Genomic DNA, 24239 nt, shown 5'->3' on the forward strand with positions numbered 1-24239 from the left:
TTGGGCAGTATACGGAGATACAGTATAATTTACAGAAAACAGGTATTTACTTGCAAAGTCTTTATTTTAACATATGTTTAAACCTATCCTTAGACCCAGATTTTCATTGATATTTTCCCAAATATTTTGAAAGTGATTTCTAATGTCAAAGCACATGTATGTCTTTGCTTGGTATTCTCTTGCTTTGCCATTCTACACTCTGGAGTGGCATAGTACTTATTTGAATTTTTTAAAATTCAATTCAGTATATACTAATTTATATTAATTCATTCTACCAAGTTCACATTTTTAAACTTCTACAACTAAGCATTGTTGTTGAATTATGTGTCTCATCCTCTAGGGTTGTGTCATACCCACTGTCATCTGTGGAATTTGTTTTTTGCTAATGTATAAAGGATTTTTTCCTCCATCTACCTCTTTCAGTCTCCAAATGCATACCCACTCACACATGCATACCCTACATTTCAGTTTCATATACTGTTGATCAGGTCAGTGAATCTCTGGAAAATAAATAAAATAAAATAAAATAGAATAAACTCATCTTTGTCTTTGAAATAGACATTTATCCACTGCTAGGATTTCATTATTTTGCGTTGTGAGGAAATGCAATCCTTGTGCAATGGCACTGTTGATCTAAAACTCACTTTTTACACCCTCTTTTCTCTTCTAAAGAGAAACTTTTAAGAGACGTAATATGTAAAAACAGCACATACACTTTATAGGATAATTCAGGTTTCTACATAGGATTTCACAGTTACTGTAGAAAACAGTAATAGCAATAAGAGCACGGACTTTGGGATTCCCACAAATCTGGATTCAAGCCTGAGTTTTACATATATCAGCTGGGTGACTTGGGGGAATTCTTATACCTCTTAGAGTCTCAGTTTACAAATCTGGAAAGAATAAAAACAAAAAGCAAATAACAACAAAAAGTTTGCTGATGATTTGGAAAGGACTAATGCTTGACCCAAAACAAAGACCATATCTGATGCTTTAATACATGTATTCATATGGCTTTTCTAATAGTATCTGTTCTACTGTATTTTAGAAGACTGTATCATAGAGGAAACAAAAGTATATGAGTATTATAGTAAGAGCAGCTACCATTTGTTGACCACTTATCTTTGTGTAAAAGTGAGGAAATAAAATGATGCTAGGTCTTTACTTTATAAAAATCACTTTTATTATCTGATCTTTGACTCATAAAAAAGGAATTTGTATGTTTTGGTGCCTAATAAAATTAACAGCACCTAACTTAACAGCAATACTGGTGGAGCTATCTGTGAGCTTGTCCCTGAAGCATAAGTTTTAGATAAATATCCAAGTTCTTCTTTAACATATACTTGAAGAGATATGGGGATGGAGTGTGGGACTTCTTATTTATGAGTTTATACTACAGAACTATCAGAAAAAATTTGGGTAAAAATGTTTAACACAGTATTACTGTTTATGATTGCAAAAATTATAAACATCTTCAAAGTTCACATAAGAGAAAAAAATTATGCTCTGTGTCCTGAAAGAATATCACATATCAAGTAACAACTGTGGTTTATAAAAAAAAATATTTAATAACTTTGGAAAATGCTCAGACTGTAACTAATTGAACAAAAGTAGAAAAATGTAATTATATATATATTTACACTAATTTAAAATAAATTCTTGTAGAAAAAAGATTGGAAAGAAGCATCAAATGTTTATCATTGCAAGCTTATGAGTAGTTTTTTATTTCAATTCTTCATCCCTTTCTGTACTTTCTAAATTTTTATAACTGAGAGAGAGAAAAAAAGGGAAAGTCCAGATTATGAAACAACATTTTGCTACCTTTATAAAACAGCATTCCCAACCTCTCCATTTAGGACATGGAATTGGCAAAAAAGGGAACAAAACAAAACAAAACATCAACATTTACAAAACTTTTCTTTTTTTCCACAGTGAAGAAAAACAAGTTTTTCCCCTTACTCAAAGGAAAATTTTCTTGACATTTAAACTTCGACTTTGTATCAAAGAGAGGACATATAGATTTAATAATACCTCATTTACGTATCATCACAGTTAAAATTGCAAGAATTTCAATTTGAAAAGGTAATTTAAAATTCCAATTAAACATTTTCTTTTAGCAGTGATAACTTTGGTTTCATACATTATTTAAGTCAAGAACTAAAATAGAGGTAGGAAAAGCAACTTTGGCCGTTTTCAAAGCTATGTTAACTCCTTAGAACTTTTGTCATCAAACTTGGTGTTTTATCTACTTTGTATTTTGAATTAAACTCAGAAGCAGATGAAAAGTCAGTGTAGACTGTACTCTTTAACACAATGTGTTTGAAAGTGCATTTGCATTCCTGCATACACAAGGATCACTTCCCTTAAGGTATTGCCAAGGAGTGCTGGGAATGGTGATATCCTTACAGTAATCTAGACTGATGTTTTATAGGTATGTTTTACCTTAAGACACCATCTGATCCAAGAATTATCTAGTTCATGAATTCTGTGACAGCATTATGTAATCAAAGAAAAATGACATTTCTTATGTCATCTCTTTTCTCCCTTACTTATCGTAACGTGAGTTAAAACCCTTAAAGTTATACCTTGTATTCCTACCCCTTCCCATTTATCCCAACTCCTATTCAAGTGTGTGCAATTTAAAGGAGCATTCTGATATTAATCTACACCTTTATTTTTCTTGGTAAAATGTTAACACACTTTGCATCATTTCACTTATTTAATCTTTACATATGAGGCTGACAGCTTCAAATTCTCTATGGAAGGCATTGCTCTTCAGTCACACCTCATATATCTGGAATTATTGGGAAATGAGGTTTTCCGCATGATTGAATTTTCCAGATAATTCAGCTGAGCTCAGCATGCTTTTGTGGAGCGCCTACCATGTGGCAAGCACAGGGGATATGAGGCCGAGTAAATAAGGCCTCGAAAGCTCATAGCCTGGGGGTCGGGGACTGTGTGGCCTGCCGCACACGGACTTTAATAACTGCGATACAATGTGCTAAGTATAATGATGTAAGTATGTACTAAGGGTTGTGGAAAAACAGATGAAGGGAAAAGTAATTCTTTGGGTGGGAGAGTGAGGGGGGCTTTGCGGAAGCCCTTGAGCAGAGTTTACGTTTGAGCTGGGACTTTCAAGATAAGTAGGAGATTCCTAGGCAAAAAGAGATGGGGAGACAGAGAGAGAGAGAGAGAGAGAGAGAGAGAGGGAGAGAGAGAGAGAGGAGGGGACAGGAGGAAAGAAAATTGTATTCTAGAAGAATCCTTATGCATTAAGATGTTTAGGGATACAATGAATGAAATAATTTAAATAAAATTATCAAGTCGAGGCCAATATCACTACTAATAAGAATAGCAGCCGGCACTTACCACTTAGTGGGCACTCAGCATGTGTCTCCCACTGTGCTAAGTGCTTTAGGGGAATCAAAATTTTCACAAATACGTATATATATTTCTATATTCCCCAAAGAATATGTGCTATGAATAATTCAACCTTTTCCTAAGGCTCTGCTAGGAATATAAATTTCTGTACTCCATTGTAAAAACATTTTAAGCTAGCCTGCTCGATGTCATTAGCCACCTTCACTGCTTGGATAAATTTAGTGAAGCTGTCATCATTCCAGTTCACAGTCAGCTTCGTATTTACATCATCTCCCTGCTCCTGCTTCTCTAAGATGTGAAATTCTTCTGTGAACCTACTGTAGAGTGTACATTGACAATTCCCACTTGGGAAGATCTCATGGGCTCTTACGAGGGGTGGAGCAGAGCGGGACACTCGGATGATCCGTGTTGCCTTTTCTAAATTTAAGGACAGTACCCAAGCAAAGCTGGCTTTCCTTCATCATGCATGGCTCTTGCTCTGTTTCAGTGGCTCTTAACTGAAGAGATTTTGTGTGTCCTCCCACCCCCACCCCCGTGCCAGGAGGAGATATTTAGCAATATCCGGTGACACTTTTGGTTGTCATAACTGGGGGTGTTGGTGGGGGTTCTACCGGCATCTAATGGGTTGAAAGGCTGGGGTGGGGAGTGGGGAAGGACGCTGCTAAACATTCTAAAATGGACAGGACAGCTCCTCCCCACAACAAAGAATGAGCTGATCTAAAATATCCACAGTGCTAAGGTGGAGAAATCCTGCTCTACTTGAAAATTGAATTTATAACCTGAAAAATGGGAACAATTTGTGTCATAAAGCATTTTATCAGCTAGTTTTTCTTTGACTATTTCCTATTTTGGATCATAAGAGTCACGATACACATGAAATCATAGGAACTTGTACTGGGTACATTGCTCATTCATTAGGGGGCATTCAAAGTGGTTGGATTATCTATGTAACCATCTCACCTCTATGTTTATTGTTGAATGAGGGGACCTCCTATGAATATACCCAGTGGCACATGTTTAGATTTCTCTGCTGGGGAAAATGTAGGATAAAACAATAAAAATAAAATAAATGTAGGTTAAAAAAACTTAAAATGTAGGATAAAAAAAATAAAATAAAATGTAAAATAAGGAAACCTACTAAACATTAAAAGCCTCTTGGCAATTTTTAAAAAGATAATGTGTTCTGTGGAGAGAAAAGTGATTGAATTTTCATAGTGGGAATTCAATTTGCTTTGCCATTTCTAGTGTGCTTGTCAATTTTATCTACTATTACTATTTTACCAACTTGCATGTATACCTTTAAATGTAAATAAAGCATGGAATCAGACATTTTGAAAATTGATGCTCAGTGAGATTTAAAGAATTTTATAACTTCCTATTTGAGAGAATAAATAATCACCATTTGGAAGGATCAATCAACGAACAAATTCAACTTATAATACATTTAAGTTAAAGCTGCTCAAGAGAAAAACTTTTGCCCTTATAAACTCCAGAGAAAATTTCTTATTAACTTGTAGCACCTTGTTAACGTGTTCGGTACTGAAGATGTAAAATGGGTTCTCTAAAGAGTAGGATGGTTTTACGTCAGGAATACCTAAAAGAAGATGTACGCTTTCTCCTTGAGTGACCACCATTACATTTTTACTAGACTTGATGAGATACTCAGAGACAAAGGAGAAGGGAGGATGTGAAATAGTTATAATAATAGAAATTTTCGGAAAATGTCACTGTGGACTATAGCATGCATGCTTCATGGAAGTGGAGTAGGATTACAGTATTTCCTCCAAAATTGTCTGTAACTTCCAGACAATTTCCTTTACTTGGACAGGTTTATTGCTTCTTGATTAGTGAGAAGGGCTATCCTCTTGATTATTAACTATTCCTTCTGCTGTCCTCTCTCTCTCTTCACACACACCACACACACACAAATATAATTGAAACCATAATGACCTATATAATAGTTCTATTTCATTATCTCATAATGTTGATTATATAAATAATGTTATTTCTGTTTTATGTTTTCAGCTTATTTTTTCCCTCTAATTGAATTTCAGTATCAGGAGTCATTATGAACTATACACAATTAAATGTTCCTAAAGTAGAAAATGCATGAATTTCTATATTCAAAATTTATATGTACAGGTTACTAACTAAACTTTTACAATAATTGCATAAATCACTTCTGACCCTGATTATGCCATCAAGCATAATTCATGCAACCTAATATATACACTTACATGCCATGAGCATGTTTTTCTAAGAATATAGCAATTATAGTAATTTGTACAGAATGTTTAGTTGTGCATAATTTTATCCTTACAATAGGTTTATGAGTTAGATATTATTTTATTCTTCAAACAGAGGCTCATTTGTCCTCTCTTTAAAGAGGTGACTTTATGCAAATATTCTCACTGTTCTGATTTTGTGATAATCAGGGTAGGCTAAATATTCGCTATATTAGGACCGTGCATGTGTCTGCAGACCTAGGTTTTCCCCTAGATCTGGTTTTTAAAATGCTGGTGATAAACCAAGTCTGATTTATTATATGACCATCTTGTATGGGAAATGGCTGTAACTCTAGGTATCTTTGGTCAACCTTAAGAGATATAGCAACTGTAATAACTTTTTTGAAAATAGCCAGTGCTGATTTTGCGGTTATGTCTAAAGTGATAACTAAAGAGGGAAAATTTTGTTATTACTAGCTGCCATTAAATGAACTGTAAAATTGCTGTGTTTCATTTTATTTTCTAGGTGATTCTGGTATTAATAGAAGCATGCCAGAACAGACTGATGAAAAGTAAATCATATAAAAATTTTCTTTAATAAATAAGCCAGAGCTTTTTTTTTTTTTTAAGGAGGTTACTTTAAAAAGGCATAATTATTTTTCCAAATTTTAAGCAAAGCCTATTTATAGAAAGTCATTATTGGAATTAATTAGGTGCCAACCTCACCTATAACTATGATTCTTGCTTTACTAAGCCAGACATATAGTGAGGCTCTTTAAAGGGTCCACGAGTCTCGCACTTTCTCCTCAGGTAATAAGAAGATATCAACGAGAAATTTCGTTAGTCATATTTGGAAACAAGCACGTGAATTTATTTGCCATGAGTCTATGATATAGTACTTTCATTAAAACAGATTGTGGCAAAAAATGAATGTTGGTCCCATCTAAGAACCCTTCTAGTGCAAATCAGTTTACCCAATTCCAGTTAAGTTACTCTCATAAAGGTCTTGGATGGAAAGTCCAAGGCAGTGTTACAGAAGGAGAGTCAAGCATATGCTTATTTTAGGTTTTCAGCGTTGACTATGAACATTTCTTCTAGCGTTGACATATTTTGAGATGTTCTGTCTTCTATGTAACCATCTCACCTCTATGTTTCTTGTTGAATGAGGGGACCTCCTGTGAATATACCCAGTGGCGCATGTTTAGATTTCTCTAAACATATGAGTTTAAATGTGTCCTATAAATATCATGTCATCATTTCTCTTGCATTAACAAAAGATTCCTCTAATTAATCTTGTTTGCTCCTGCTCTCCCCAATTCCACAGTATTTCTCTTCTTCATATCTTAGCCAAGCTCCCTTCACTTCTTCAACACTTTTTCACATCTCAACCCTCTGCAATCTGATTTCTATCAACTTTGCTCAACTGCAACTGATGATCCTAAGCACACCCACTAACAAATCCTCCATCGAAGAGCTGCCCACATGCCTCATTCTGGATTCAGAGGAACTGAATCCTTATTCAGCAGGATCTGAAGCAGCTGTGGGCCCAGCTTCTGCCCCACATTGACGAGGTGAGACAGGAGATCTCAACAATATATTCAAGCTGCAGTAAGGCTGGACCCTGCAGCAATCTTCCAAGGATAAATATGGTTACTGCTTCACTTTTACTTCCAAATTTTACGCAAATTTCTTTTGTGGCCAACCCTAAAATCAGAACCATACAGGTTGGTAGTTCCAGCTTAATGAATTTGTTCTAGCATAAAACCACCGCAGGGAGTCAATTAATGTTGAATTGAGAAAGTGAATTAATTAATTTCTACCCATCTTATTTTAGATTGGTGGCCCAGGTCATACTTGCAGTGCCACAATCTGAAAACCAGCGGTCTTTCAGTAAAACAAGAGTGATTAAGATATGGTTTGAGAATAAAAGGAATTGCCATAATACAATAGAAAGTGTTTGTAAAAAGGAATATGGAAAGCTGGGTTCTGGTTCTGGTTATTCTTCAACTGGCTGAATGGCCATGGGGAAATCATTTGGCTTCTCTTTAAATTTCCGTGTCAATAAAGTAATGGTGTAGCTAAGTAATTTATGTTCCACTTAGTTCAAGTATTCTATGACTTCTTTGGGTCACTTACAGAAGTAGAATCCAATACTAGTTGATTTCACATCAGAAATTCTTGGTCATGATTTGTTTTTTAGTGTTATAATGAGAATACTCCATTTTTTCACCTGCAGAGACAGTAGGGAAAGATAACATTTAACGTTAAACACTATATGCATGGCATGCTCCTAGGCATGTTGAAATACTGTATATGCCTGATTATGAGGGCCACATAATCATGATATGAACACATAAGAATGGTGCACCCCTCACCCAATTAAAAGATCAAAAAAAAAAAAAATAAGAGTCAGTTGAATACTTATACCCTTGAATTTGTGTATAGATCTAGATAAGATATGGATATATAAGGGATGCAGTTAAAATCACCCAAACATAATAGTTTATTAATATAATTATAATACATATTTTAAATCACATTATACAAAATAATTCATTATAGCCATATTCCTTGTTTCCACTTTCAAGATATGTATGTGATAATTTGTTCAACCACTTCATATGCATCTTTGACATCATGTCTTTGCCACTATGGCCGTATGTTAAATCATATATCACAGTTTTACAAAGTACCTCATCTTCAGTTCCATCTGTGTTGTTTGAAAAAGCAATTTTTGAATCCATGCATGATACTGTCACTAGAAAAACTGTGTTATCAAAAGCACAAGCACCCACCGGTTTTTGGTTGTTCATTTGTTTTAGGCTTTATTTAGATGGATAAATGCTGTAACCACAATACAACCTCTTCCTCTATGATTATATGAGTTATTTTTAAAGGGTTATATACAGGAACAGCCAGTAGTTGGATTTTTGAAACAATACTCCCAGTAATAATTACAAAATTTCTTTGTGCCTTCTTTTACTTCCCCTCCTCCTTGTTCTCACCTTTCCTTCTCCTTTTTACTCCTCTCTCTCTACCTTTTCTTCCTCTTCTTTCTTCTTTTTGTAACCGATTCTGTCAGCTAAAATCTATAAGTATCCAAAACTAATATTGATTGAAGTCATTTGAAGGTAATGTGCCTCTCCAAATAATACTTTCCCAAACTTCACAGTTTGAAATTAAACAATTTAGAACTCTTTGTAGAATGACAGATCTTGTAAATATTTGGCTGTAATTTGCCTCTTATCCAGATAGACGTTCATATTATAGTCCATTTGGTTTTCACAAAACATTTTATGGCAGGGATTATTATATCATTTTTTATACATGGGGAAACTGAGGCTGAGAAATTCCTTAATTGTGTCAAGTTCTGTTCAATCCCCAAATCCTTGATTATTCCATTTCACTACACTGTTATTTATATTAAAGATGATAAAAGTCATGCTTTACCTCTTCCAATAACATGTTCTTAGATATGTAGCCTCAATTTTCCTATTCCACCAATCTATATTTTTAGATGAGTTGTAAGAATGGTAGTAACTCAAATTTTGCTGAATTTTGACTACTGCTGTTCATTCCTTATAAAGTACCCCTCTGTTGGTTTTTAGATTCCCCAAGGAATATATGCAAAATTATTTCCTGTTTCAGAAAAAGAAAAGCCCCCTTGCATATATATATAAACCCAACAATTTCCAATAAATGACTAAACATGTTTAAGCCTCTAATATGATTTAAAGGAGGATCTGCTAAAATGTGTTTGCATTAAACTAGAAGTGTGTTTGTGTGTGTGCACAAGTGTACACAGACACATATATCTCACATATATGAGTATACAAATTACTTTTTAACCTTTGAGGAGATATATTTAATATATCCATATATTACATATTCAGTAAGTATACCTGGGGGCTGTATATCCATTACCTGCTAAATATGATTCTGTATTTCTCAACTGTATGATGACTTCCATTTAACTGTATAAGAAATTACTCTCTTGATCTATTTCATAATCGAGACAAATGTTCAAATTCTACCTAAAACAGGAAAATCCAAAGTTTAGTAACTATAAATTATTTCCATCAATATAAATTAAATTCTGTATATTTGTTTTTGAATATATTTCAATGTTGTTTATTGCTTTAAGATCAATAAGCACAGAATATTCCCATCTAGGATTATTCCTATCTTTTTGGGTATAATACTGAAGCATTTGCTTAGATACATTTATGCAAATAGATTTTACTTCTTTTGTGAATATAGGCTTTACTTTTAGTTTCACTACTCTAAGTGTCCAAAATTCTTCATTTCTGTTAAAAATAGTTCAATTTTTAATTATCATTGCTGGAGTAATTTTTCTCTAAAGAAATAATATTTGTGTATGATTTAGTTTCATTTAAAATTGTTTGCATTTCTTAACCCATCTTTGAAGTGCCTTCGATGATGTAGGTAGATGGAAAAAGCAGTAAAATGTGCTTACCATAGCTTGTTATGAAGAAGTTCTGATTTTCCATAGATAAATAATATGCTCAAAATAGATTCATCACAGTATAAAAGCTCACAAAAATGTATTTTATTGTTAGTTTTACTGTACCTTGAAGGCGTTCTAATGTTTCAAAATTAGCCTATCTGAGCCTCAATTTCATGAGTAGGAGAGAGCTGTTTTAAAGATTAAATGTTACAGTGTCTAACGTTTACCTCAGAGGGTACCCGTGGTAAGAAAATTATAAATAAAGCAATTGGATTCTAATAAATATTCATATATTTATAAATTTAATGCTGAAATTAAGGTTCAAAAATGTGTTCATAAAAGTTAATCCCAGTAACACTGTGGAAATTATCCCTAGAATATATAATATATGTTCACAGTCATTTCTGCCCTGAGGGAATTTATAACTGCAGAAGATGACAAAGCAAGTCAGGGTAGAATCTGCAGCTCATCTCATGGGATTTGTCACTTATTCTCAAGGTGCATTCTGTGATCTCTCTTGACCTTTGGCATCCATAAAATAAATTGTATAATAAAAAATGGAAAATGTTAGGTAACTGTCTTAGATCAGATGCTGGCATCACACCCTGTTGTGCTCCATCTCTTCAAGGATCTACATTCATCCAAACTGGAGCAGCTACTTCATTTCTTCCTCTGTTCTGTTGTTTCCCTTGTTTATGAACTTGCCAGTGAGGGCTACTTAAAGGTGATAGTTTCAGGGATGACCAGGGATCAAATTAAGACTACTATGTCTGTTTGTAAAGGCTAGTGAAAAGCAGGAAATGGAAATTACTTTCAAATATTACTAATCTGCACCAGATTTCAGTTAGGAGCCTGCAATATGAGGTTCTGTGTCTTATTACTCCATCACTTGAGTCACTTTTTCTCCTTGTTCTTTAATTCACTCCTGTTATTTTAAAGAGTCCTTTTGGAATGTTTTCACTTAAGAATAGGAAATGATGATCTTCATTCAAACTTTACCTTTTTTTTTTTTTCCTGTTTTTCTTTCTCTTTAGGGATGCAGATCTGTTCCTGCTGGACACAAGAAAGGCTGAAGCCTTAGATGTGGGTTGGCTCGTCTTTGATATCACTGTGACTAGCAATCACTGGGTGATAAATCCACAGAACAATTTGGGCTTACAGCTCTGTGCAGAAACAGGGGATGGTAAGTTCTGGATTTCATATATTTCTTAGGGGTCTTGTTTTGACACGTTGAGAGTTTTTGTTTTCTGTGAGATTTAACAAATATATTTTGTAACTGTGATTTGCACAGTAGCATACTCTGTAGGACAGAACAATATATTAATTGCTTCATCAATTTATCAAAATGTTTATCCAACACACATTTACTGTTATACCTTTGGGAATGGTTAAAGATGAAATGGATACTGTTCCTGATCCCATAGACTTTTTAGTCTAGTGTTAAAGAACTGCATGTAGATAAGTAGCACCACTGCATTTTATGACAAATAATAAAAGAAAGTGATATACAAAATGTTACTGATTCTATGTCTTGATTGTGGTGGTAGTTATACAAATGTGCAATTTGTCAAAATTTATAGTACTGTACACCAAAAGAAGGGTTAAAATTAATATAGCAAGTTATAACTCAGAAAAATGACTAAAACTAAAAATAAGTGTATACCAAAAAAATGTGCAATGGAAACAACTGAAGGTGCTACTGATAATAGAAGGGGGAAGAGATGATGATGGATCAACAGTGACGAAAAGCTACAGAGACTAGACAAAGGAAAGTTGGGTCTCAGTGCATTGCAATGTATGTTCAAAGACAATCATTCCAGGATCACCTATGGTTGGAGTCCATAGGAAATCTGCTTTTTTTTTTTTTTTTTAGAAATTCCAGAAGAAATTCTTATGCTCAAATATTCATTTAGGATCCACAAGACATTGTATACTTGGCCAGATGCTGGAGATACAATGGTGAGCAGCTGGCTTCAGGAGGCTTATAGTCAAGTGAGGCACGGGGTAGTAATAACATAATAATATTAATAAATGCATGTCACCGCACACTGAGAACAGTCCAATGGAATATCAGAATGCCATTCTTGTGAATATAAACAGTGAGCGAACTTGAGCTGCAATCTGAAAGATAAGGAAAATGGGACTAGGGAAAGAAGTTGGAGGGGGCTGGTGGGAGTGTTTCAGAAAAATGGAACAAAATTTGCAAAGGCAAAGTGAGAGCGACCTTGGCACAGTTGATAAGGAGACCAGGGAAGTAAGACCAATTTACTCAGAGTCCTGTTGGCCTTTACTCACTCAAAGAGTCCAAAAATCCTAAATGAAAACCTAGACTTCCAGGTCATTAAAAATATATTTCTCATGGAGGAGGATAGACCATAATGTAGTTAATAGTTTATTATATTGATTAGTGATTTTTAAATATTTAGACATGCACTTGAGGGCCTATATTGCGCTCTTGCCCCATGCTTCCTAAACGTTAGGGACAGGCCTAGACAGGGTAATTTTTAAGGGGATGATTAATAAGAGAGCATGCCTTATATTTAAGTTTTGGTTGCTTTGGCTTTTCACAGAATCAATCAAGACAAACTTTAACCCTAGAATCTGTTTCACTCATTTCTCCTTGCTGTATTATACTAAAGTCTTAATAAACTGCAGAGTTAAAAAAAGTTGGGTTTGTCTTGGGCCTATTTCAAAGAGATTCACTACTGTAAGAAATAGGACTTCACAGTTGCATTGTTTACTCTAAAACCAGTTTCAAATTCTGAGGATTACGCCGTCAACAATGCGGTTCCAAGGATTATCAGATACAAACTAAGTATATTACAGGGTTAGTCTACTGAAAATTTCATGTGCCTAAGATCTTGATCTATAAAAAGAAAATTCTGACTGAAATTATTACAGGCAAAGTTTCAGAACTTCCTCCACCCCCCAAATCCAGATTTTTCTATAGATTTTAATTGTAATGCTAAGTTTTTGAATTCCTTATAAACAAATCAAATATTTTGAATTATAGGTTATTTTCTAATTATGGATTTGAGATTATGATTATAATTCCTCAGCATTCAAGCAGTTTAAATGTAGACTGAGAAGAGAACATACTTAAGTAATCTTACAAGAATTCTTGCTATGTTAAACTACTGTACATTTATGGTTAGTTATGTGAGTGGGAAATCAGCTCTGTTGGGTAGCCAATCATTTCTTCCCTGGTATGTGGCCGAAACAAGAGAAATTAAATAAGTGGTACATGCTTCTCCAAGTCTTGTCCTTGGGGATATGCTTGAAATGTCTAACTATGCAACTCAAGAGACCCATGAAATATGATCAGCCTGAACCCTTTTAATTTCTATCCCGCATTCCCCACCCCACATGAAAATTCTGGTTTCCCTCTCTGACTTTTTTTTCATTCTACATTTGTCTTGGGTCTCTCTTTCCTTTACTGTCTATGCAATCTTACTTCTCTTTTGCATTTAATTTATCTTTTTATCTCCAAGAATTACTCTATGTTTTGCTTTTCCCTCTCTTTCTGATTAATTTATATTTTAGGGATAACTTTACTCTTTTCAAACTTTTCTAATTTATTTCATTTAAGGGTTAAGTTTGAGATATACAACCTTATGTTGCTTTTCTCTGTCTCTCTAATATCATTTAAAAGGAATAATATTAAAATGAAGTGAACTAGGCTAGCTGGCTTTATGCAGTAAAGCAATACTTAACAATAGATTTTAACCTGACATGGAGCCTATTTGGCCTTGGAATTGCAAGTGACTCCTGATACCTTTATTTTATTAAGTGCAACCTCATGAATAATATACATAAGACATTTATCTATAACTATGGATAACCAGATACTTCAGCGTATTACAACTTCACTCATTACTGCTGCTCATTTCTCAAGGTGATATTGCTTTGGCCAGAACAGATGCACCATCTTTTATGTGCAATAATGGATTCTGATATTTATTCTCAGAAAAAGGAATTAGAAGTGATCAAAAAATGATAATAGGAAAGTTTACTTTCAAGTTCATTTGTTGACTATTATTCATTCATTTATTCATGTTATAGAAAGAATAAATTACCTTTAATGCTAAAAATAGTGATATAATTTAGAGGCTATAGAAAAACAGAAGAGGGATAGTTAAGTCCAAATAGGACAGAGCCAAAGAGACTATGGTGGAGGTGGCTTTTAAGCTGGGTCATCTAGGTGGGAATTCAAGAAATGGAGATGAGGCCGGAGGGGGTTGTGGGGAGTGGTGGTAAGAACAGGAGGGGAGACATCATTCCTGGATGAGGAAACAAAGTGAGTAAAAGCATAGACTGGCAACATGGCATGGTATGCTGTGGAAAAAGTTGATATCTGGAGTGACCAGAAAAACTTTCATGTATGGTATATGATTGTAGATGCTGTTAGGAAAGTTATTTGGGAATAAATTGCAGAAAGAACTTAAGTATACTCTAACTTCTGACTCAAGTATAATTTCTTGTAGTTTGATCACAAGTCATAAAAGAACTAGGCTTGCTGCTTTAATCAATCATAGTAGCATCACAATGATTACAAGTTTAAATGAATTTCAGTTCCATGAGGTCATGGGATGTGTATATCTTGTTCACAATTGTGCCCTCAATGCTTGGCACAATGCAGTAGATGTTAGAACAACCCCTGAAAGCTCGTTGGCCACCTGCCACTGAACATAAGATATGCTTAAGAAGGCATTCCAAACTATCAAGTCTGGGTGGTTATTAACCAAACCAGTTTGGTGCATTCGAGGTGGCAAAATTTTGCAGAGCAAACCACAGTTCCGTAGTTAAAATAGTTTCAATTATAAGGTAAGGAAAGAGTCAGTGATGTATATTGTTAATTTTTTTTATCCTCCCCCTGCAAAGAAAAAATATCAGAGAGGTCTAAATATATTTCAGAAATCAAATGGCTGTGGAAATCAAAGTAGCATTATGATTCCTCAGAGGGCCTGTGAAAAATATGTCCGTTTGTGAGGAACTCTTTTTAGAGATTCAATAAATAAACTGCAATGGATTTGGCAGGAAAGTTTACAGATGCTCTATTGACTTTTTTCATGATGAATAGATAATTTGCTGAGTTCCATGTTTGTTTCTGCAGAATAAAGCAAACTTATGAGGAAACAAATAAAAAAGAAACTTTCCTGCTTCTTAAAAGCAAAATCTAGAGATTCCAAGCAAGTTGTTATATCCACTTGTTAAAAATCAAAGATCTTAAATCCTCTCTCAGGTGGTTAATAAACCTTTATGATAAAGCAGCTATTATTTATGTGTTTTAATAGCAAAAGTGCATAAGTTTAGGTCCCTCTCATGTTTTACTGATAGGATGATTTTCAGTTCCCTAAATTATAAAGTCACATTAGTTATCGATCTGTTAGGTTTTTTAACATTGTCAGTACCTCTGTGGTAATTGTTTTCCTTCCTTACAAACATATGCACAGAGTAAATTAGACAGCAATTTAATCCAGCTTTTGAGAAGACTTTTTTCCCCCAAATACTTTAATTTTCCATTGTTGGATGCTTTACTTAGTTTAAACCTTCCCAGTAAATTAATTCTTTTTTAAAAAACTTGGGTTTATAGAATAATTTCAAGATGGAAAAACAAAGGTAGTATTTTGGGTTCATTATGATGTCATTCTTTTTTTAAAAGCTGTATTTTCGGACATTTTAGATTTGGCAATACTCAGAATGAATTTTGCCAATGACTTTTTTCCTGTCTGTTCAAACCTTCTTAAACATCAAGGAAAATTTTACCTGTATGTTTCTGATTCATATATATTCAAGTCTTCAAACTGTTGTTTTGTTAGAGTATCATTTAATGTACAAGAAACTTTTTTCCTTTAAATAAATCTCTGAAAGTCCTTTCTCTTTGAATGAAGTAGTGGCATAATTTTCAACTATATCAAGGTGCAAATTCAGGTCCCAAAGTCAGATATTTCAAATTTTAAATTTTGTACCCCACTTGAGAGAAACAGATTTCAGAGTATCAAATTAAATTCAGTTATAACTGATGCTTAAATATAAATAAAGAATTATAGTTATTGTTACAGATAACTTAGAATTGAATGTTTTAGTGTTTAATTTAAACAACTAGGATAAATAAATAGACTAGAAATCTCCATTCTAGAAATATACTTTCTGAGAAGAGATCATTGGGAAAACTAAATTCAAATCTTATCTCTGAAAAATATTTAATTTTTTAGTCACTACATCAGTAAAATGAGTGCAATGCAAATTGATTTACAAGGGCAGTGTTAGATTATATCAGATGATTGTGCCTTGCATATGGGAGGGCAAAAATGAGGGTATGCAGGCTTGACCTAGAGATTGAATGAAGACTTTTCACTTACATTGGTTCTAGGTTGCACTCCTTTAACTTAGGACCTTTTCTTTATCATCAAGGTTTTACAGATGACTTAAGGGAGTTTCAGATAAATTCATAAGTGGTAGTCCACAGAGTAAAGGTAAGAATATTAATGAATGCTCTTAAAATTTTGAGTTGGTACCACCTAGTATAGAAGATTAAGTTATTAGTTTCACGTCTAATACCTTTGGCTAAGAAAATGATTATTGGTAGGCAACTTTTAAGTATGTTCTAATCTAGGGTATGAATCTATCTTAATTTGCCATGCTTCTGTAACAATTACCATACAATGAATTGGCTAATACAACAAGAATTTATTGGCTCACAGCTTTCAGGCTAGAAGACATCCAAAATCAAGATATCATGGCTTGCTTTCTCTCGAGTCTGAGGTTCTGGTCCTGGTTGCTGGAAATCCTTGGGGTTCCTTGGCTTGCCTCCTATTACAAAGCAAAGTCTTCTTTCTGGCTTCTGTGATTTCTGGGTTTGCTTTTTAAGGCCTCCAGCAATCTGGATTAAGGCCCATCCTGCTTCAGTTGGCCACAATTTACCTACAAATAACATCTTCAAAAGGTCCTATTTACAATGGGTTCACCCCACAGGGATGCAGATTAAGATTAAGAACATGTGTTTGTTGGGGTACATAATTCCACCTACCACAGTCTGCCCTATGGACCCCCCAAAGATATGTTCTTCCCACATGCAAAATGTGCTCACCCATTCCAATATCCCCAAAGCCTTTAGTCATTTCAATAACAGCTCTAAGTACCACGTCTCATCCAAATCAGTATAGGTGTGGTCCACATGGGGCGAAAATTTATCTCCTTTTGTGGGCCTGTGAAACCTACAAAACAGGTTATCTGTTTCCAAAATACAATCATGGAACAGGCATAGGACTGACATTCTCATTCCAGAAGGGATAAATTTGAAGGAAAACAGGGGTCATGGGTCCAGAGCAAGTCTGAAATCCAGTAGGGCAAATTCCACTACATCTCAAGGTCTGAGAATTATCTGTGGATTGATGCTTTGTCCTGTGGGCCTGCTAGAGGAGCAGCCTCATCTTTCCTAAGTTCTGCGGCAGCAGCCCTGGTCTCCTTAAATTCTGGGGCCTAGGTCTCATAATCTCTGAGCACTGGGGTAGGGGCCTCACTCTGCCTGAAAACGGGTGTAGTCTCCACCTTCTCCAAGCATTGGGGTGGTGATCTAACTTTCCTCTGAACACCTAGACATAGTCCCCACCCTCTCTGAGCACTGGAGGGTGGCCAAATATCCCTGATTCACCCTGCTCCCTCCAGACACTGGGTGATCCTACCCTTTCCACATGCATGGGTAGGTCCTCTCTGTTTGCTGGAGGAGATCTCTTTTGTCCACATTTCTATTTCCATGGTTCTGTCACAGAAGTCATTTCCCTTCAATTCATCCCTTCTCTGTCCCATTAAGTCAAGGATGGCAATGCTTCTACATAAGTTTGATTTCCTTATTGAAGGGTAGTTTAGCTACACCTGCACAGAGAGCCCCATTCTCTGGGGGACCCTGTCCTGGGAGCTCAGGAATGGCCCTGATAGAGTAGCTTCTGGCCTTTACCTCAGAGCATGCCATCTGGATAGACTGAGGATTTTCCAAATTATCAATTGCTGGTTCCTTTGTACATAAGAGTTCAGTTCTTGGTTTATTCCTTTCCTCTCACATTTTACTAAAAGCTGCAAGGAGAAACCAGGCTGTATCTTCTACACTTAGCTTGGAAATCTCTTGAGCTAAATATCCAAGGTCTTCACTTGCAAGTTCTGCCTTCCACCTGACATCAGAACACAATTTCGTGAAGTTCTCCACTACTTTATAACAAGTATTGACTTTCCTCCAGTTTCCAATAGCGCATTCCTCATTTCCTTCTGGGCCTTGTTGGAAGTACCGTTACTGCCCATATTTCTACCAACATTCTGCTCATGATGAATTAAGTATTCTCTAAGACAACAGAAACTTTCTCAACAGCTCTCACTTATTTCTGGGCCCTCACCAGAAATACCTTTAATGTCCATATCTCTACTGACAGTCTCTTCATAGTAATCAATGCATTTTCTACCAAGCACCTCCAAAATTCTTCTGCTTCTATTCACTCCTTAGTTCCAAAGCCAGTTCCACATTTTTCTGTATTGGTAGTAGAAGCCAATGGAAATGAACACTCAGAGGTATGTGTCATGATCAGTTGATGCTTGTATTTGTTGGGTAGTCATAAACACCAGAGAAGATTACATTATCAGTATTTTATTTGGTAGTTTCCTTGAGGCCCAATCTTTTTATTCTGAGAAATGGATGTAATTATTTCTTGGGATAACTAATTGCATCGATGGAAATAAAGGAAGCAACTTCTTTTTTATATAGTGGGGTAATATACAGGGCTGGCCTATATTAGAATAATAGGAATAAGAATTTTCCCAGTGATGACTCATTGTTAAGTTGCTAGTGTTTCATTACTAAACCTAGTTTATCAAGCCTTAAGCATCAAGGTGACTTGTTTTTTAAATTCATTTTTATTGAGATATATTCACGTATCATACAATCATTTGTTCACAATACCATCATATAGTTGTGCATTCATCACCACAGTCAATTTTTGACATTTTCCTTTCTCCAAAAATAATAAAATAAGAATAAAAATACAAGTAAAAAAGAACACTGAAAACATTCCACCTTCCCATCCCCCCCTTTTATTCATTCATTTTTTTGTCCCCATTTTTCTACTCTTCTGTCCATACATTGGATAAAGGGAATGTGAGCCATAAGGTTTTCACAGCCACACAGTCACACAAGGTGACTTCTTCAAGGTGGAATTACAAGCAAGATTTTAATGCTTACAGAACACATGGCTAAAGAAATATTGATAGTCTTTTCCAAAAGGTAAGGCCAATGTTTTCTATAATATATTATAGCTATATTAATATCTATATTATATATCTATATTGCTGATATTTATAGCAAAACCACAAAAATTCCCTACTATATAGATGTCATTTCCATAGAATAATCAGGAAATTGAAGAGACCTCATGAATTAATTAGAAAAACATCAGAGGTGAATTTGAAACTCAAGGAAACAAAACCATGATAGTGATTGCCTTATCCTCAGATTATAACCCATGCTGGTGAGCAGCAATATTTTCCAAACGTTGTAAAAGAGGTAAAGGCATGACTCTTATCTACTTGTTAGTTCAAAAAGAGAAATTCCATTTCTAGAAATTTTATATATCAGAGTTTTTCTAAATGTGCCTTCACTTTATTCCCTTCTATTTTCACCAAGATTCCTACGGTAACTTTAAAACATATTTTAAATTTAGTTATCAGGAAAATTAAATTGAAACTGGGTATTTTAAAAGTTTAATTATTCAGGGTTTTGCGAAGTTCTCTACTCTTCAACTTTAGATAGGTAGGTAGGTAGATAGAAAGCAAAAAGAAAAGAAAAAGAGATAGAGATGGAGATGGAGAGAGAGAGAGAGAAAGAGAGATAAAGAGATGGAGAAACAGATTTTCATTCCTGGAAAGTGACAACTGCAGCTGTTAACATTAATAACAAGGAATGGAGTTAGTCACTTTTTTTTCCTACAACTTTGAGGTGTTTTGTATTCCCATTATTTCTTATTATGTGCAGGGTAATTTAATATACTGTTTATAATTTCTTCAAAATTGCAATATCCTTCAATTTTTCCTAAATATGCTATATTAAAAAATTCAGATTTTTTGAAAATTCCATAACATCTTTTGAATTGTTAAAGGACCTCGGGTGTTAGAGAAGAATGATTGATACTTGAGATAACTGTGCTTGCTCATAACATGATACTTTTATTTCAATAACTTACACCAATAATTAATATTAGTGAATGTTTTTCATGGCTATGAAACACCAATTTAAAGAAAAAGTATATATGCTGTATAGTTGAAGGTTGGTAGGTGTCAGAAAATATGAGTTTCAATTTTGATTTATTTAAGGGCTGTGTGATGTTAGACAAGTCACAACATATCTATGTTTTGCATTCATTATTGACAAAATAGCAGCCTGAATGGTCATTATAAGGATTGACTGAAATGATGTATGTGTGTGTCAGCATTTTGTTGTACTGTACTTTAGTAGTTCAAAATTTGTTTATTTCAGAAATACTGAATATCTATGTTTCACGGCTAGGTGTTATGCCATGAGCTTGGAATGTAGATATATGGGGACATAGGTCTTGCTTTCAGTGAGCTCAAAGGTAGATATATGAGAAATTAGTAATGATACAAAATTTTAAGAGAAGTGCCAAATATATAAAATTGCTGTGGTAGCACAGAGAAGGATAAAATTATTTCTCTGATGGTGGATGAAGGAAAGCATTCCAGAGGAAATGGAATTGAGCTGGGTGTTGCCACATCAGTAGAAGTGGAAAGGGGGGTCATTTCAGACAGAGGGAAGAGAATGACAGAAAGGAACCAAAGAGGAAGGAGCTGTCGATAGAGGTTGGGCTCAAGAGTGCAATTTTTCTTCTTTGTTTTTACTTATTTCTTTTTGACGTTCTTCCCCTACACCACCCCCAAATTTCCTTTTTTGGAAACTATTATCTTAAAGCTGACCTAGTGGTGATACAGCTGACCACTTCTTTCTTGACATTCTGCCTTCCATGCATAACACACACTTGACTGATTTTCCTCTGAATTCCTGCCCACTCATCTCACTCACCTTTTCAGACATTTCCTTATCTATCAGAACTATACATGCTGGAGTGCCAGAAAAACCTTGTTAAAATGTAAATCAGATCCCAGCAACCCCCCATCCCCCACCCCCAAACCAGACAATGCCTTCCCAGCACACACAGAATGAAATCCTAATTCCTTACTATAGTTTAAAGAGCCCTACAAGAACTGACCCCCGTCTCTCTGAGATCTCCTAGCACACTTCACTCACTCTGCTCTGGACACACAGAACTTCTTATTACTTCTAGAATTTAGGAGATTTATTCCTATTTCAGTGCCTTTTCATACATTGTTCTTTATACTTGGAAATCTTTTATCCTAGACCTTTTCGGGGCTGTTTGCTTTTCCTTTGCACACACATTACTGTTCAGAAGTTGCCTCCTATTGGTGTCCTATTTAAGTAACTCACATCACACCCTTTTCCCAAAGGGTTCCATTCTTTAACATTACTCCATAATATTTGTTTCATGACACTTATCATTATCTGAAATTGTCTTACTTATTTGTTTAGGCATTTCTGAAGGCTCTTTTGAGGGTAGGGACTTGGTCTGTCTTGCTCCCTCTGTATCTCTGGCATGTAAAGCAGGACTTGGAATACAATTGGTGTTCAATAAATACTTGCTGTTTGGTGCATATAGAATTATAACTGGAAAAATGTAAAGAAAAACTGGGTATTCGGCAGCCCAGCATACAGACCTCATATGACCATTTTGAAAAAATAAGAGAAAGTAATTCAACATTTCAGTTTTAAAGGCTGGTCTCTCTACTATATATACTTTAAAAAATGTAACTAGAAAAAATATGGTATAGTATCTAAAGTCCTCATGCCATTATGCACTAAACTAATACAGAAGTTAACAAATTTTATATTCTTTTATAAATGTGAGTGTGTGTGTGTGTGTGTGAGAGAGAGAGAGAGAGAGAGAGGGAGAGAGATGGAAAGTTATTATTGTAGTATCTACTTAAGTTTAATAAATCTTGGAATCTGCTGTTTTTAAATAGAAGTAACTGGTTAAGTGAATTTGTTGTGTTATCCTTAGGATCCCTAAGCCGGTCGTTTTCACCTCAGTGAAAAATCTCCAAAGTAAGCCCCTGTGTGTCAGAAGACTGTTTATCTGTGCCAAGGGTCAGATGATCTATGTGGCTGGTTAATCTGAATATCAGCTGACATAGTGCTAATAAGTAGCAGAAGCAATTTAGAGATCAAGGGTGATATTTTTCTTTTCCTCTTGCTGTTTTGACTACAGCTTCTCATTATTATTTATCTAAGTTCAAAAAGTTGTATAGTGTCCATTTATCAGAGGATCTATTAAACATTTTGAGATTTGATAATATTCTCTTTCCTTATCTGAACTTTATCTTATAAAGCAATTAAGTCATTGTTGTTCATAAAATCATATGCCTTTCTTTTCAATGAATTTATGGTGACAAGAACTGGTTTCAAATAAATAAATGAGAGAGCCTCTACATCCAAGAAACCACAAGAATCATACACTTTGCTATATGCTCTGAAAGGACAAAGGAACATATACGCCCATTATTTCTGCTAGGTAAACATTAGGATAAATGAAGTAGTTCTTTGTATATTGTCTTAATGTTAAAGAAGATTAGAGCATGCATGTTTATGTTTTTGTTTTGGTGATGTGTTTATAAATATGATTTTATTTGCTTGTTGATTTTTAAACTTTTTTATTTTGAAATACCTTCAAACTTATGGGACAGTTACCAAAGTATTACAAACCCTATGCAGAGAACTCCAACATACCTCTGTTCCCCAGATACCCAGATTCACCAATTTTAACATTTTGCCACATTTGCCTAATCATTCTATCCATCTGTCCTTCAATCATTCATATCTATCTATCTGTTTATCCCTCTGTCTATCAATCCATATTCAGAAGACTTGAGTGTAGGTTGTATACATCATGCTCCTTGAACACTTAATCCTGCCATGTACCTTTCCTAAGAACAAGGATATCCACTTATCGCCATTATCAAGTTCAAGAAATTTAACATAGATTTAAAACTTACAGTCTATATTCCAATATTTCATATTTCCCAATATGAATATGTTGTCCCCTTACCACCTTCCATTACTAAAACTTTCCCATCTCCCCAAACAGAAACCCTACACCCATTTTCTATTAAGTCCCCATTCCCCCTGCCCCTGGCAACCTGTACTCTAATTTCTTTCTCTATGAACTTGCATATTCTCCAATATTTTCTTTGTAGTTACCATGGGTCTTAAATTTGACACCTTAAATCTGGAACAATCTTGTTTGCTTTGAAACCAACTTAACTTTAATAGTATATTCAAACTATGTTCCTATACCGCTTCATCCCTCCACCGTCATGTAGTTCTTGCCACAAGTACATGTTTTTACAGGAGTCCAAATACCCTGATTTCTCATTACATTTTACACATTTACCTTTTAGATCCTGTAGAAAGTAAAAAGTGAAATTGAAAACCAAAAATATAACAGTACCGGTATTTATATTTACCCCTGTTGTACCCTTACTGGAGATCTTTATTTCTTCATGCGTCTTTGATCTATTGTTTAGTGTCTTTTTCATTCAATCTTATAGGGTTGGTCTAGTGGTGATTAACTCTCTCCTGTTTTGTTAATCTGGGAATGTTTTAATCGCTCTCATTTTTGAGAGTTCTGTAGGATATAGAATTATTTGGTTGGCAGTTTTTTACTTTCAGAACTTTTAATATGTCATTGAACTGTCTCCTTGACTTCATGGTTTCCGATGGGAAATCAGCACTTAATCTTATTGAGGCTCCCTTGGATGTGACGTGTTGCTTCTCTTTTGCAGCTTTCAGAATTTTCTATTATCTTCAACATTCAATATTTTGATTATAATGTGCCACAGCATTTGGGTTTATCCTGTTTGGAGTTCGTTGAGCATCTTGGATGTGTATATTCATGTCATTCATTAAATTTGAGAAGTTTTCAGCCATTATTTCTTTGAATTGTCTCTGTGCCCCTTTCTTTCTTCTCGTTTTGGTTCTCCCACAATGTGTGTACTGGTGCTCTTCATGGCGTCCCACAGGTTCCTCAGGCTCTGTT

At 34.9% G+C, this 24239-nt stretch overlaps 1 protein-coding gene and 1 non-coding gene across 2 annotated transcripts in view; both read left to right on the forward strand.

Moving 5' to 3' along the window:
- Positions 1-24239, forward strand: part of BMP5 (bone morphogenetic protein 5) — a 125455-nt gene that overhangs the window by 66296 nt on the left and 34920 nt on the right. Inside the window, exon 3 of the mRNA XM_037843281.1 lies at positions 11109-11257. Within this exon, the coding sequence (XP_037699209.1) occupies positions 11109-11257 (149 nt within the window). The remainder of the gene's footprint in view (positions 1-11108; positions 11258-24239) is intronic.
- LOC119541015 lies at positions 5778-5909 on the forward strand. The gene has a single exon (XR_005218152.1). It is a non-coding gene; the product is annotated as a small nucleolar RNA SNORA72 (small nucleolar RNA).

This window comes from Choloepus didactylus, chromosome 7 (assembly GCF_015220235.1).
Source record: "Choloepus didactylus isolate mChoDid1 chromosome 7, mChoDid1.pri, whole genome shotgun sequence".
Taxonomy (NCBI): domain Eukaryota; kingdom Metazoa; phylum Chordata; class Mammalia; order Pilosa; family Megalonychidae; genus Choloepus; species Choloepus didactylus.